General features: G+C 39.8%; 2 protein-coding genes across 2 annotated transcripts; both read right to left on the bottom strand.

Moving 5' to 3' along the window:
* Positions 1 to 346: 346 nt before the first annotated feature.
* LOC109143106 (suppressor protein SRP40) lies at positions 347 to 2,803 on the bottom strand. Its single transcript, XM_027288316.1, has 2 exons — positions 2,580 to 2,803; positions 347 to 1,097 (listed from the first exon to the last, which is right to left on the bottom strand). The coding sequence occupies exons 1-2, from the start codon at positions 2,674 to 2,676 to the stop codon at positions 442 to 444; spliced, it is 753 nt and encodes a 250-aa protein (XP_027144117.1). The 5' UTR covers positions 2,677 to 2,803; the 3' UTR covers positions 347 to 441.
* Positions 2,804 to 5,503: 2,700 nt separating this feature from the next.
* elapor1 (endosome-lysosome associated apoptosis and autophagy regulator 1) lies at positions 5,504 to 16,058 on the bottom strand. The gene is made up of 22 exons (XM_010748517.3): positions 15,913 to 16,058; positions 14,407 to 14,527; positions 14,054 to 14,234; positions 13,816 to 13,963; positions 13,639 to 13,719; positions 13,444 to 13,549; positions 13,180 to 13,329; positions 12,852 to 12,940; positions 12,481 to 12,658; positions 11,860 to 11,988; positions 11,579 to 11,669; positions 11,380 to 11,485; positions 11,129 to 11,266; positions 10,318 to 10,578; positions 9,251 to 9,427; positions 9,009 to 9,159; positions 8,018 to 8,111; positions 7,719 to 7,820; positions 7,413 to 7,539; positions 6,577 to 6,755; positions 6,285 to 6,450; positions 5,504 to 6,195 (listed from the first exon to the last, which is right to left on the bottom strand). Exons 1-22 carry the CDS (start codon positions 15,997 to 15,999, stop codon positions 6,109 to 6,111), a joined length of 2,949 nt encoding a protein of 982 aa, XP_010746819.3. The 5' UTR covers positions 16,000 to 16,058; the 3' UTR covers positions 5,504 to 6,108.

Here is a 16,058-nt window from a genome sequence, read left to right as displayed (position 1 = left end):
ATAATATTACATTACTTTACATTTTGCTACATAACATTACATTAATCAACTACATCTTTATCTTGTTCTCCATCTTCTCGATGTCAGAGGAGGGGGAGGAATGTCGGCACCTTCGTTATCGCTGAGGACATCCTATTCGTTAGGTTCGTCACGTTCGTCCTCAGTGATAACAGTGATGTCTTCTTCATCGACAGGATGGTCTACATCGGCCTCAAATCAATCCATGATGATGAGGTTGTTGCCATCTTAAACTTCTTCCTCAGGTGACGTGCAGTCACAAGAAGCAGAAGTTTCGTCTGACGACTCCTCATCATCATGATTGTCATCGGTCTCGTAGCCATCCATGTCGACTGAGCTGTCCTCCTCTGTTCAGGACTCTTCTTCAGAAGACTCCTCATCATCTGACTGGATGTCTTCCACCATCCAGTCAGACGAAGAAGATTACTCCTTCCAGCGTTTCCCTGGCCTTGGACTCGGGGTCCAGTCCTCATCACTGTCCTCCCTGCTCCTCTTACTGGAAACGCTAGTACCAGAAGAGGAGGAGGTGGGATCCTCGATGCTGCTTGAGGACTCAGGTGATGATTTCCCAACATCATCGCCTTCATCGACCTCATCAGCACCCAGAGAGACAGTGATGTGGCCATCGTCTTCATCTGAGGAACTGATGCCAAAAAAGGCTCTGTCATCATCTGAAGAGCTGAAGGCCGGGGAGCCTTCGCCTTCAGATGAAGAACAAAACACTGAGAAGGCATCGTCCTCATCTGAAGAACTGGAGAGGGAGTCTTCGCCTTCGTCTGAAGAGCCTGAAACAGGGACGTCTTCGTCTTCGTCAGAAGAGGTGGATCCCTCGTCTTCATCCGAAGGGATGAAGTCGGGGTCACCATCCTCTCCGTCAGAAGAGGCAGAGCTCTCATCTTCATCCGAAGAGAAGATGTCGGGGTCACCACCCTCTCTGTCAGAAGAGATGGAGCCCTCGCCATCATCTGAATAGATGATGTCGGGGTCACCATCCTCTCCGTCAGAAGGAATGGAGCCCTCGTCATCAACCAATCGAATGAGCATAAGAACAAGTACCTCTTGCACGAAGGCGAGGACATCTGCAGGAAAATATTAAAAGAAAAGTTGAGTTATAGAGTTCAGTTATAAAGTTGTGAATAGTTAAAAATAGTAATCCACCCAAATAACACTTAACAACTTAAATTGCATTCTGTCATAACGTTGTGTGTGAGAAATGAGGACATGACAAAACACACATGCAAATATCTCTCATGAGTAATACATGTTCACAGGTCACAGCGTCCATGCAAGACCACATCACTTATTTACGAAGGTGATGATGAAAACACATCAAACGGCTCACACACACACACACACACACACACACACACACACACACACACACACCACCACAGTGGTACCAAACATGGACCGTGCACCATCAACATGCAATAACCTTATTACAAAAATATCAATTTGGTTCAACGGCAACAAGTTGTCTTGCCCAGTCTTCCTACAAGCACAAACATGATGACTGAATCGCAAACAAGACGAAGCAGAGACAAACCAGACGACATCACACGCCTACTGAACAAGACGTGACCGAACAGAGGCATTGCAGAAGAAATTTTAAAACCGTATGACAAAGATAAAAGGTTTACACAAAAATCTAGGCCAACCTCTGACACATGATGTAAAAAAACAGGATTTGCACTTAATGAAAAAGTGAAAAACCGCACATACTGGTTACTCCTCAAGTTAACAATAAACTTTTACTAAGTTAAATTAGTTTCAGGCTGTGGGCCAAGCAAACACACAGGGACATTTTCTTTAACACAGACCAACCATGTAATACATCATTCACTCCATATCACACCACCATTGTTAACAATCACTCATATTACAGTTGTACTATAAAATATAGTTCCTCTTTTAACATAAACATGTTAAAAATGACTATTTGAGGTATTTGAGGAGCAGTGTCAGTAATTATGTATGGGGGCGACGGGGCCAGAGTCAGGCACACTCAAAATTTCTTTAGAAATTTTTCTAGTTAATTAAATCAATCATCTAATCTCACAAATAAATCTCATTTCACACTATTGTTTACAGTATATTTTAGTTTTGTCCCTAAAAATGATTCATTACGTGAGGAACTTTAAACGACAACAGCTCTGTGTACGTTTAAACCAGGTGAGCTCTGATTACGCATGCGCGTTCAGGCGTTACCTGCTAAAAGTTCAATCGTCTCCATGGTGATAAAAATGTACATTCGATGCGTTTTATGAAAAACGGCCCAGTCGCCATCTTGACTTTAAAAATATTTGTTTTCACTCAAAATCGACAAAATTAATACAAATACAAACATATATATATCAAAATAAAAACGTCAGTACATCGCTGCACTATTGTTAAGATGTTTCCTGAAGTTTTAAAGCGCTAAAACCAACTAACAACACGTTTACACCGAGTATGACCCAAACTGTATCTCAAACATTTTCCAACTCGTCCACTTTTAAATTACACAGGTTATGCTCACATATTAGAATAAGAATAAGAATACATTGATTTAAGTGTCTTACCCGGAGGCAGGTCCAGCTCAGGCAGGTCCGGCACAGGCAGGTCCAGCGCAGGCAGGTCTCCAAGGGAGGGAGGGGCGGGCGGTCCGGAAGGAGGCATCTTTCCCGCAGGTGTTTTCTCTTCCTTCGGCCTTTTTCTCCTTCTCCTCCTCCTTTTTCTTCTGCTCCTTCTGGTGCTTCTCCTTCTTCTTTCCTCCTTCTTTTCTTCTCCTCCTTCTCCTTCTTCTACTGCCAACTGTAAATAAAGCTGAAAATAAAATCCTTCTCCTCCTTCTCCTTTTTCTCCTCCTTCTTCTCTTCTCCTTCTCCTCCTTCTTCTTCTCTTCTCCTTCTCCTCCTTCTTCTCCTCTCGGTTGTCCGGTACAGGTTTTCCAAGCGGTCAGTTTTTGCAGCAGGTCGACTCCGGGTCAAGTTCACGTGCAAAGTGAGAACTTGCGAAAGGTCAGCAGGCCTTATATATGACCTCGTCTGCGCGTCACCGTTCTATTTCCATGGCTACTACTAACGCACGCGCATATACGTGTGCGTGTGTGCGTTAAAGATGCGCTAAATGATGACTTTTCTGATTTTTATTGTTTCCACAACTTCCACTATATGTTTCTATCACTGAATAATAAGATCATAGCCAAGGCAATAACTTCAGCACATACATATCTTGAAAATTAAACATGTACAGTCAGTAAATCTTATTCTATTGATGTTTGTGCAGGCAGCTATTTTTCTGTTTTCTGATGTTTTTGTTTGGCCTCATCATCTCTTTTATGGTGTTAATTTTTAAGATGTAAGTGTGAAGAGTGACTTCTGATTTTACCCTCAGTTATTAATATTTTTAAAATAAATATCTCACCACCTCATTTTACTTTTTTACTTCTTTTTTTGTTACATTTTTTAATTAATTCAATAATGGCTTTAGATGAGTTTGAACACATCGGCACAGGTTCGTGTATTATTGTAATGTATTATTATGTTTGTGTATTATTATTATTGTCATCTTGTATTATTATTCACGTATGAGAGGAATGCAGCATTGCTTGAGGTAATTGTTAATAATAACCATCCCAGGATAGCACCATACTGTTCTTATCTTCTCTGGTACATATTTGTCCCAGACAGTCTTCTCAGTAACTCTGAACGATGCAGAGAAAGATTAGTAGGCATCCCTCCACAGTCCTGCCCTGCTGTATGCAATTGATTTATCTATTCTTGTATTGCTTTAAGTATAGCGTGCAGTCTGGGCACTCACAGTAATAAGACCACACAGACCCTCAGACAACACTCACCAGCAATGCCCCCCGGATTATGCAATTCTACTGTAGTGCGGATCCTTATGAGCTAGTTTAGACCCAAGGACAATACAGTAGAGGTGAAGATGATGTGTCTGTGTGTGTGTGAGAGAGATGCAGTGGACAGGATAGGGCAACTCAGAGGGTGAGGGAGAGAGAGGGCTGGATGAAATTGAGAGGAGAAAAGAAACGGTCGCTCTGATCTTTACCTAGATATATAAATTTCAGTTTTCAAGGGATGAAAACATGTGTTCATGTGTGTGTGTGTGTGTGTGTGTGTGTGTGTGTGTTTGTGTGTGTGTACTATATGTATGTATATATGTTCACGTGTAATGTACACGTTAGTGCTCTTTATTCAGAAACCCTCATGTCACATCTACATTTCAGGATCTGGTTATTATAGACACAGATTAAATGTTAAATATAAATATTTCAATATTTATCATCACAGTAACAGTGTTACACACATTAGTAGCTGTAAACACAAAAATACATACGTTGGTTTGGTGCTTACGTAAGGAGTAAACATTTATCACTTTAAAAGTTACATACGTTGTTTTTGGTGCCTGTTTGTTTCCCAGATATATTAGTGTGTGTGTGTGTGTGTGTGTGTGTGTGTGTGTGTGTGTGTGTGTGTGTGTGTGTGAATGGGTGTATAAGAGACATTAACTTAAAGCACTTTGTAGAAAGGTGCTTTATGAAGTTCAGTCCATTTCCTTGTATTAGTTTACGGGCAGATCTGCCTTATCCAATATGGCGGACACGTTGACGTATCGCGACCAACGACCAACCCGCTCAATGCGGCGTCTATGCATATATGTCTATGTTTTATAACACATATATAATATATATATATATATATAAATATATCTATATATATATATCATATATATTTATATTAATAATTTTTTTTTAAATTAGATATATATATAATTATAATTATATTATTTATTATTATTATTATTATTATTATTGAAAATAAGTTATAACTCATTGTACAATTCACCGCGATGCTAAAAAAATCACCGGGACAAATCAAAAATAAATAAATAAAAAAGAAAAGAAAACCCGTGCTGCTTTCAGGTGCTACGTGGAAAAATAAGAAATTGCAAAACTGCTTAACACAATAGTTAAAATCATGGAGTTATAAAACGACACTTAGTGCAGGAGTGATTCGTTTTACTTAAGGAAAGGTAGCAGGAAAATTAATGTAAAACACAACATTAAAATTAAAAGTTGTTACTCTAAAATTCACCTGTGTATTAGTGAAAAGCTGATATCAAAATGTCCTTAAAGCAGAGTGACCCCTGTCATTGATACTTCCTATGTATATTATTTGATGATTGTTACTAATGTTTTAGGTGTAAACAGTGTTAGTGTTGATGGTTAAGGTGGAGTCTGTTTGTTGAGACTCAATAAAACACCGCGTCATATTTTGATGTGGTGTTATTCTGTAAAACATGGGCATGTTTTGTCTGGTAAACCCAAGTAATTAGCATCTTTAGCTGTCAGATTAATGTAAAAGGAGTAGGTATCATGGCCTGTATACTCTGTAATCTTCGTGTGTATATTCTTGTTTTTGAGATTGGAGTTAAAATTCACTGACTCATTAAATTAATTATTTTTATTAAATAAACAACCACAAAAACATATTTGACATAGAGCTATTTTTAAGTAAAAACACATACAAAGTTATAAAGAAGTAACACGAGTGTCATGTGAAGTGATATAGTTATTTTCATGCTCTGCAAAGGCAGCATTAAAGCCTTCTTAAATTATTTTTATTGTAGAAAATGTTTAAAAGCTGTGGCAAATACATAAATCACATAAAGCCAAAAAACAAACTAAATTGAATAACCGGTATAATAAAATGGTTATTCTAATAAAAAAGAAAAAAACTAATACAAACACAAAAAAATGAAATAGACACTCACAGTTATGTGGAATTCACAAAGTCTCACACATCTTTAACATTATCCTCAGTTCTTGTATAATTTTAAAATACACCATCGGGCTTTGAAAATCCCCAATATGGAGACTCTGTATTTCAATATTAGGTTTGGTAACCTAATACATGAAAAATATTTCCTCATGAAGTTTTTTATCTTTTGCAATAAATAAAATTAATTCAACATCCCCCCTCTGTTTCTTTTGACTCCGTCTGTTGGCGCTACATTGATGTCAAACCATATATCTCAAATTCAACATTTCCTCTGAACGTTGGTAGAAGCATCTGTTAATCCTCTGAATTAAGCATCATCAGAGTCTTCCTCCTCTTGTTGCTGGTGTGAAGATGATGACTTAAGTGGGACTGAATCAAATCCATCTGATGTCCTCTGAAAACACATTGGGAATAACACAAACTTGAACATTTGCTTTATACAGTACGTATCTCAATATGTGTGTGAATAGAAGCGTTACTGACCTCTCGTGGGAAGGACTTCATTTTGCTGAAGAAGGATTTCTTGGTGAGGAACATGACATCGTCTTCTGCGTCCTCTCCCTCCATAATTGCACAGCTGTCTGCAGTGGGCAGCTCACACTCTTTACCACCAGAGTTCATCATCAGCTTGGAGTACTTATACTCTAACCTGCAGACCAAATGACAGGATTAACATCTTATACTGTGTACTATTAGTTTTATCTTTTATCTCATGTACTAGTATGACATGTTAGTGCTTCAACAAATACCAAATACTAAAGCTCAGTAGTCTTACTTGCGCGTCTTCTTCCAGAAATAGCAGATGAGACTGATGAGCAGCACAGCAGCAATCGTTCCCGTGGAAACACCGAGCTTGAGCCAGAAATCCAGAGTCACACAAGCATTGACTTTTTGAGCTGGTAGTGACTCTCCCCCGTAACACTGCAACGGCTGCTGCCACACATATGTGGTTCTCTGAAACACAACACACACAGATTAGATTAGTCTCGGTCACATATCAGGTAACTTCTTGAATCCTAATGTTTTCAATATTCTCCTAACAGGAAAAGATGTTCAGTAGTTCAGCCAGCAGCCGGTTAGCTCAGTTTAATACAGTTAAATAAGACTAGAAACAGATAGCTTTGCTCTTTTTGTATAGATTAAACAAAGAAGATGTAAGTTGTTATGTAATTAATGAGCTTTAGAGGTGTTGGTGGGTTGATTTTTGTTACCATTAAAAGAGACAGGCTCGCTGTTTCTCCCCATTTCCAGCCCTTATTGTGAGCTAAGCTAACCAGCTCCTAGATCTAGGCTTATATCCAACAGATATCAATCAGTGTAACTCTTTGCCAGAGAGCCAGAGAACTGAAAATGTCAAACTATTCCTTTAAATGTCCCCATAAAAGTGATATAAAACATTTGTGCTTTACTGTATCTGTATTACCCTTACACATGCAAGACACCTGCTCTGAGGGTTTATTATCATTTCTAATTACATCGTTTTATACCCCCAGTCTGAGAATTATAAAATCTTTAAGTATTTCTCGCCACACAACAACAGTTTGTGATAGACCTTTTGATGGATTTGTAGTGCTGAGGAAGTGCAATTATTATTGTCAATACATCCACTACCTGTATTCCCTGGATGCAAGCGCTGACAATCTCTCTGTAGTGGTTCTTAGTGCAGAGTGGACAGGCATGCTGACTCTCCCACAGAAAGTGGAAAGTACAACCATCACACGTCCCCTCTGAACAGTTACTGTGGAGGAAAACAAGGTTAAGGGAGATTATTACAAGCTTCACCTGGTGAAAATGATCTTCAAATAGACATTTTGTCCACAGTTCAAACTCACAGAGCTCAGTTAGTGCTGTTGTATTACAGTGTGTGTGTCAAATCAAAGGTCAAAAGTTGAACTCGGTCACAATAAAAAAAGATACCTTGGCAGTGTGATGAGGTCTTTAGCTGTCACTGTGGGATTGCATCTCAGCCTGATGGTGGCTGACCTGCCTTGTTTACAAGCCTGAGTCGTCTCACTGGACCTGGAAACAGCATAAACATGATGAACATGAAGATATTTCATGTTGTGATACACTGGATTCAAAGACTATCTTTGATTCCCAAATATATTTTTTAAATAAAACAAATAACCAGACTTTTAGCATCAAATATTTACTATTAAAAGCATGGAACTGAAAGACCCACAATGGATGAATGAATCAAAAAAACTCATATTTACTTGTAATAGAATATGACATCTGGCAGGCCGGACCCAGAGGGAAACAGCTGGTTTGGAGAAGAGATGCCACTCAGGGTTGTGTCAGTCGTCACACCTTCAGAATAGGAAAACATACTTGTCTGATATATGTCATGCACACAATGTTAACCAGTGATTTCAGTCTTTTTTACTGGCAACCCATTTTCGACCCTCGTCAGAGGCTGCATATGTCTCTGAGATGGTCTGTTTATTAAAGATGTATTAGGCTTTTTTAGACTTTCGTTTGAGTCGTTTTTAGAAGCCTGAGGACATAAAGTCACACTATAAAGTCTGAAACTATACAGTGATGAGACCAAGAGTCAGCAGCCTGCTAGCAGCTCTAACGTTTGTAACAACTTAGTTTAATAGTGTTAATATTTGCTCACTAGCCAGTCACAGATGTCAACTTTCATGGTAATCCATCTAGTAGCTTGCCATGAGAAGTCCCCAGAATGCTTTAAAGAGGAATTATTAGAGAAATATAAAAAATTTAACATAAACTAGCAGATTTTTGTCTTAATTTGTAACCTGATAATAATCAAACAATGCCTAGGATCCAGCTTGGGATTACTTTGGGGGTTCCCAAAGCCTAGGCTGGGAACCACTCAAAAACTTAACAGAAATAGTTTGAAGTGTATAAGTAAACTAAATTTAGTCACAATTTAGATCCTGTAACCCAGCAGACTATACAATATATACCATAAAATAGTCACTAATGGTCATTGATGGCCATGGGGCCATAAGTATTTCCCTTTTTACAGTAGTGACACAAGTTGACTCTGAGAAAAATGCCAGTGCCACACAGCATCAGTGTGTGTGGGCTTACATAAAAAACAGGAGGACGAAGTGTGTCATACACCGCCACCGTGTTGCCCTTAATTCATGTCAAGCCATGTTTTAATGCAAATGCAAAATCGTATAAATCATATCCCCTCATTTACAGCCATAGGTGGCTGCAGCATTCAGTCCGTACCAATGAGTGAGTCACCAATAATGAAAGGCTGGGAGGACACCATAGTCTGACTCCTGATGTCAGAGGGAACCACAGTGGACTGACAGATGTAACCTTTGACCTCTTTGCCGCTCTCTGTTACATTGTCCACACAGGTAGCCAGTACTCTGCCCTGTAAGAGAGACACAGCAGGTTAAAATGAAATTTTAAACAGATTTTTTTTTTTTTTTTCAAGAGATGTCATCAGGATCATGGTGTCTCACCTCCTTTCCACACAGACCAAAATTAAAGCGTTGGAAATATTTCAAGCCTCTGCCAGTGAAGCGTGGGCTGCCGTGGAAGCCGGTCATGTTGGCCAGAGGAGTGAAGTCGTAGTGCAGCAGCACTCCTCCTCTCGTCTGCACATCCAACGTACAGTCACTAAGACAGGCTGTGTAGGCCTAGAGGATGGAGATGTAGCTACATTTAGATAAATATCTATAATCTCATGTATCAGCTGTGGGAATTAAGACAACCTGTAAATGTAAAAGTATAAGTTGCAATATAGAGGAAAGAAAACCTGATTCTGTCTGCTGTTCCAGTGGAGGATGTCTTATCAGTAAATATTCACACCCAGCTGTTTATTCTGTATGCATTGTCGACCAGTCTAATATTTTTTACACAGGCACTACACAATCACTGTTAACACTGTTCATACTGTACGTAGCTTAATTAATATGCACTATATATTTTTACATACCTGTAATTACATTTCTTTAACTGCAAACGATGCTGCTGCCAAGATGTATATAAGTTAGTATATATTTCACTCTGTCCATACTGTTTATATTGTATATATCTTATAACATATTCATATTTATATCTACACTGTTATTTATATATCCCTGTTCATATGTACATTACTTGAACTTAGTGCTTTGCACTTCCGGTTAGATGCTAAACTGCATTTCGTTGTCTCAGTACTACTCAAATTTAATGTAATCTAATCTAAAAGTTGATTGATTATATTAAATAAGAAGGAGTCAGTTTTATCTACCATATTTACTATATTTGATGAGCCACATATTTTTGCATTTTCTTTATTTTTTAATGATAATTTAATTATATTATCTGAATGAGTGTGATGGGTTTTATAACACTTTGCAGATTACCTGACATATTCAAATGTATTATTTGTTGTTGTTTGTAAAACTGAAGCAGTTAGTAAAATCAGCCTTAAAAACTCACCACAGTGTTTACTCAATATTTGTGGAAGTAAAGTCCTCAGCAGCCCTTCATACATTTATGCACTGATATACTTAGTCAGGCTTTTGGATTTTGTTCCCATTACCTTGTTTCCCTGTGTGTTTGGTCCACACTGAACACAAGCGTCCTCTTCGACAGGCTGATAGGGCCTGATGATAGTGTTTGGTGGGCAGCTCTTACACACTCCTGTCAAACTGATGTAGTGTCCTGCTGGGCAGGGAACACAGGCAGAGCCGGCCTTAGCAGAGCTCAGGGCACAGCGGCGACAGTGTGAGGCCACTCCTCCGATCACATTGGTAATGTGGATGGAGTAGATTTTTGCAACATCAGCACTGTATTTCCTCTCCTGGGGGGAAGAGAAACACAAGGTTTCATTTACCAGCTGAGTCTCTCTACAACAGTCACTCTTTTTTTCAAAGCCAGACTGCCCTCTAGAGTTCAGCGTGATAACTGAGGGATAACTCACTGTTTATATCAACTAAAAGCAATAGCAAACCTGATGTCATAACAGACTAGTGACAATCAAAACATTTACTGTCATTATATATGAATAAGAATACACTATTTGTCACTAAATTTAGTGCTTCATCTTCTTGATCTCTTCCAAAACCATCATATAAAACGTCCTGAAGACCTTTAAAGTGACTAATGTTTTAGTCTTGCTCTTTAAAATGTCTGAAGTAAACTTTAAAAACAAAACAAAAGTTTAAAAAAGAGAAAAGAAAAAGAAGAAACATGTATAAAATATACATACTGTATATGAACAAGGACACAAAGTGCACATAAAACACTATAAGATACCATTTCTTTAAAGTGATTTTAGGGCTGAGAGAGTGAAGTGCAGTTATAAAGTGAGAAGTCAAGAGTGACATTCAGGATGTGTGTGTATGTCTCACCACACTAAACTCCTCTGTTCGTTGAAACGTCCATGTAAAGCTCGTGGTGCTGTTGCTCTGGATCAGGTAAGAGTACGACTGTTTGCTGGTACTGCCCGTCCAGTGCTCCACCACATCATTATTCCACTGATTATAACCCTGCAGAGACATACACTCCTCTCATATATATTCATACCGACGTCAAGCCTTACTTCTTTACCTGTGTACATCCAGAAGTGTGTATTTGTGAATAAATATAATTTTCTCCTTACTGCCAGGAAGTAAAATTTGCAGTTGGCTGTACATCTGGTCTCAAAGACGAAGGTGATCCGAGACATTTCAGTTGTCTGACTGTCTCTGACCATGGACTGAGGCAGCCTGTGGAAACAAGTGATATGTGTTTATTCAGCTTTTCCAACTGTGATATTGTGTATACATAAAGTAAACAGGCTTTTTTAGTGTTGACTTCACCTGTATCCAGGAACACTGAGTGTGAGCATCATGTAGTCTGTGTCCCGATCTCCGGAGATGGTGTAGACATACTCTCCAGCCACCTCCCATGCTGTCATTACAAACAAAAACAAAACAGTAACACACTTCTACGCAATCCTACCAGTGCAGACAATAATTACTCATTTGTTTTACATAGATCCTGTATTTTTTCCCTTTGTCCTCATCTTACACTTTCTTCTTCTGGATAATTACTGTTCTGTGTTATTCGTGCTCTCCTCCAACCTCTGTCTCAGTCTCACCCGTGCTATGTTCAGAGTTGCCGAACTCTCGACGGAAGATGGTGCTCTGCATGTTCTTCGGCATCGTGTTCCACCATTTGTACTCGAAACCCACCACTGGCTCCGTGCCAGCAGGGCACTTTGTACAGGCTGTGGGTGAATAATGTGTTATTAGGTCAGGGTAAAAACACACATTTGGGGTTTATATTATAGGGGGAAAGGACTAGGGCACACTGACTAAAAACTGCAAATTGATCAGTGTGCTCAAGTCCTTTTTTTCCTTTAAGTTTGTTGTCCTTGTTCTGAGAAACACCTGATTCAGGTTCACATCTAGCAGGGTTTACATTAAGTTTGAATATTACAATCTTAGATATATATTTATATATTGCACATTTAGATATTCTGCATGGTGAATACTTCCTGCACAAATATAATATAATATCTTCCAGTGCTGGATTTATTTACTTGGCAATAAACCTGATTCTAACGCTGATTCAAAGATCCAGCACAGATTAAATGTCATTACAGCGTTTATGGACAGGTGCAAACTCTGTCCATTTAAAATCAGTTATTTCTTCATACTTACTCCATCTGTCTTGTATGTCATGTATGTAACACAGTGTATAAGGAGTGACTGTGCACCTGCTCCAGTTGAGTAGAAACCTTTGTCGCAGGGTTCACAGGAGGAAGAGTTGGTGACAAAGAAACCCGGATTACATGGTGGACAGGTTTGCTTATTCCCTGACGCAGGCAGCTTCACAGCTCCCGTCACAGTCTCATTGCAGATTTTAGGCTCGTTCCACTTGTACATGAGCTGAGTCTGAGACACACACAGCAAGCCACACATGAATACATGAAAGAAGCCACCAGAGGCTGTGCGGCACACACAATCAGCGCAATTTATATTTAAAGAAACCTAATAGTTACACCAGATGGTTGCTAACAAGTGAAATCTCCTAACCCTGTGTCAAGTTATACTGAACCTGCTGCCTGCATACATGTCAAGTCATTACCTTTCCCTTAGAGTCACAGGGAGTGTGGGTGTAGAAGTAGTCACTGTTTGTACATGGAGGTCTCGGTTTGCAGCTCCCTGAACCAGCCTCTGGAAAAATAGAAACCAAGTAAAGTGAAACATTGGGCAGGGACAAGAAAAACACACAGCTCACATTAAGATCCAGCGATAAGACAAACTTCACACACTCTGTAACCACTCAAGCAGTAAATGCAGTATTTGCATGCAGATCGCTTTTGCGTGTGTGGAAACATGCAAATACTAAATGGTTGTAAGTTTAGACATGAAGCAAAACTTATGTCAAGTTAAAGAGACTTAGACATGCATACCTGCATATTTGCCGCTTTCACACTCGTGGCAAACAGTGGCACCCTTGTTGGAGTAGGTTCCTGCAGGGCATGGGATACAGTGGGCAGATCCGGTTTTTGCACTGTGGGTGCCGGGTTTACAATGGAAACACTCTGATGTGTAGGACACCCCTGAAAGAATCCAGTCAGTTAACTTAACGTAATCATTAACAGGAAAAAAGGAGTTGAAGAGTGAACAAATATTTAAAACTGCTGCACACTACACTCTATAATCAGATAATCTACCTGAGATGCCAATGTTTCTTAACATAACAGGTTTGACAGCACTGCCCTGCACAGTGTACGTAGTGGTTCTCCAATACAACACGTTGTTGCCAGTGCTCAGCTCGACCTGAAAGGAAGAAAATAGAGCATTGAGAACTCTTCCAATAACAACTAGATGCCAGCAGGTGTGCTTATAAAATCTATACTCAGACACACCTCGTATTTGCTCCACTTGCTCTCAGAAATCTTCATCCACCGGTTTGCAGACTCTGTAGACTGACACTGATCATTCTGGACCTACAGGAAGGAGAGAAACAAACCAGAAGTGACCAAATATCCCCCCTGAAAAAAGCCACCTTCGTCAATATCAACAGTCATTTTTAAATCACTTACAAAAAACTCAAAGTAAATGCTGTTCTCTGGGTAGAAATATTCAAAGGACACAACACCAGGTTTCTTCAGGCTCACAGCATAGGACAGCGTTGAAGTGCACTCATTTGTGTTTGAGGCTATGTGATCACCCTTTGGTGTCCAGGTTGAGCTGGAGAAACATCAGCAGAAACAGTCTGATGAGACTTTGATTGATCACAAAGCATGAAATTTCAAAATAAAAAATGAGTCATGTACGAACTTGGAACAGTCTGCGTGGAGAGCCCTGCTATTTGTGTTCACCCCATGGGTGACAAAACCAGATGGCAGGCTGTCCCACTCCTCAAAGGCCACGCCGGTGCCCAGAGAGTAGGTGCCTGCAGCACACTTCTGGCACTGCTGCTTCTGCATGTCAAGGAACTCCCCCTCACTACAGGAAAAGGCTACGAGAGGAAAAGAAAGAGTGAAAAGAGAAATGTAAAGCAACATAGCAAGAAAAAAATCTTAAAATAAGATGAAAAAAACGTGCAAAACAATGTATTATTCACACATTAATGCTGTGATACAGACTGACGGTGTGCATGTATAAAATGAGATGAATAGTCAGACACTCACTGCACTGAGTGCCTTTGACTGGATCTGGGAGGCCTGTGCATGTGTCGGCTTTGTTGGGAATTGCAACTCTCCATCGTGAGCCAAGTACGTCACACTCTGTGTACTCAAAGTGATAATCTGACTGTAGGGACAAAACACAGGTGTGGGTTTCACACAGCAAGATAAAAACACACTATATGCATCAAATAGAAGACATTTTACTGAAATATAAATGCAATATCAGCATGCAGGTGAAAAGCCAATGGAGCTGTTAAACTAAAAAGAGGTCACAAGGTTTTTTCTATTCCTCTGGAATTTCTTTCCAAAACGAGGCACGCCTCTTTTCCAAATAAAACTTGTGGCTAATATTTGCCCAGGAAGCCTTCTCAAATGTTGTTTTATTCTCACTCATCAAGGATGTGCTGCAGGGTTTATTTACTTTGCCAAGGGGGAGAAAAGCTGATTCATCCAATCCTTTTGTAAACATGTAATTTCAGTGTTGTCGCATGACTTTGGAGACAGCAGGAGCTCAGGTGCACGGCTTTTCTTGTCTGTCATGCATTTACACCTTTCAGAAAGGGTTACAGTAGGAGGTTGACAAACACCGTCCCACCCTTAATGATGTGACATAACGTTAAAGGTTATCTTGTTGATCTGATACCATCTGAAACGAGTCATGAATACTGACGGGTCGCACAGAATAATCCTGATCATCGGCAGGCTGTAGCCTTTCAAGGAAAGTCACTCAGGAGACTAATCCAAGCCCACACACGACCTTGTGTGATTAATAGTTAACAGAAGACACAGCAGCAGCCCTCCTCTGGGTCTGTGTTTTCGATTAGAGCTGCTACATTAGCTGTGGTCGGGGTATCAGATGAACACGGGTCTGGTTGGGAGGATCTGATGTAAAAATGCATCATTCGCCTAATCGCCTTCTTTAAACAAACAAGAGGAAACCTAGGCAACCAGACATGATGATCCCTGTGCTTCATGGTCAGTGGACTGGCATGGAAACAAACTCACCTGATGAAAGTAGCTGCTACCAGAGCTTCTCCACAAAAAGCATCATCTATTAGCCTAACAGACTCAAAATAAAGGAGCTACAGGTCTCTGTTTTAATTCTGCTCACTCTGGTAATGTTCATGGTACATTCAAAGAAATGGTTTGGGTATCATCAAACTGTAAGGTTGTTATGCAAATTGAGAACAGACATAGAAAGGCGAGGAGGGCACAGCAGAGCAGTGTAACATATGGAGGTTCAGGTAAAATAAGTGTGTGATAACAACACACGAAGCAAGCAGGAATGTAAACACAGCACTTGAACAGGTTTCCCTGCAGTATCAGGACATATGTGTAACTAACTGAAACTGTTTAAGAGGCTAGCAGAAAGCTGGATTTTATTAAATTGCCATCTCCTGATCATCCACAAACAACGTACCTGATCAAAACCTAAATATGCAGATTAAAACTGACATAATATAAATAACATAGAAGAGGCTATCAATAAAATAGCATGAATCCTCTCACCTCTTTGCACATGGGCAATTCCGCAGAGGATTGTCCAATAAGCAGCCACAGAAAAAGGTGGCTCAGGTGTATCAGGCCTCGCTGCATCTTCGCCTCCTGTCAGTGTTGAAGTGATGGAGCCAGGGGAGGTGAGGACTGACCTGTGC

This window comes from Larimichthys crocea, chromosome XV, assembly GCF_000972845.2.
Source record: "Larimichthys crocea isolate SSNF chromosome XV, L_crocea_2.0, whole genome shotgun sequence".
NCBI classification, from domain to species: Eukaryota; Metazoa; Chordata; class Actinopteri; family Sciaenidae; genus Larimichthys; species Larimichthys crocea.
Note: the sequence above shows the minus strand (reverse complement) of the source record. Positions and strands in the feature narration are given on the sequence as shown.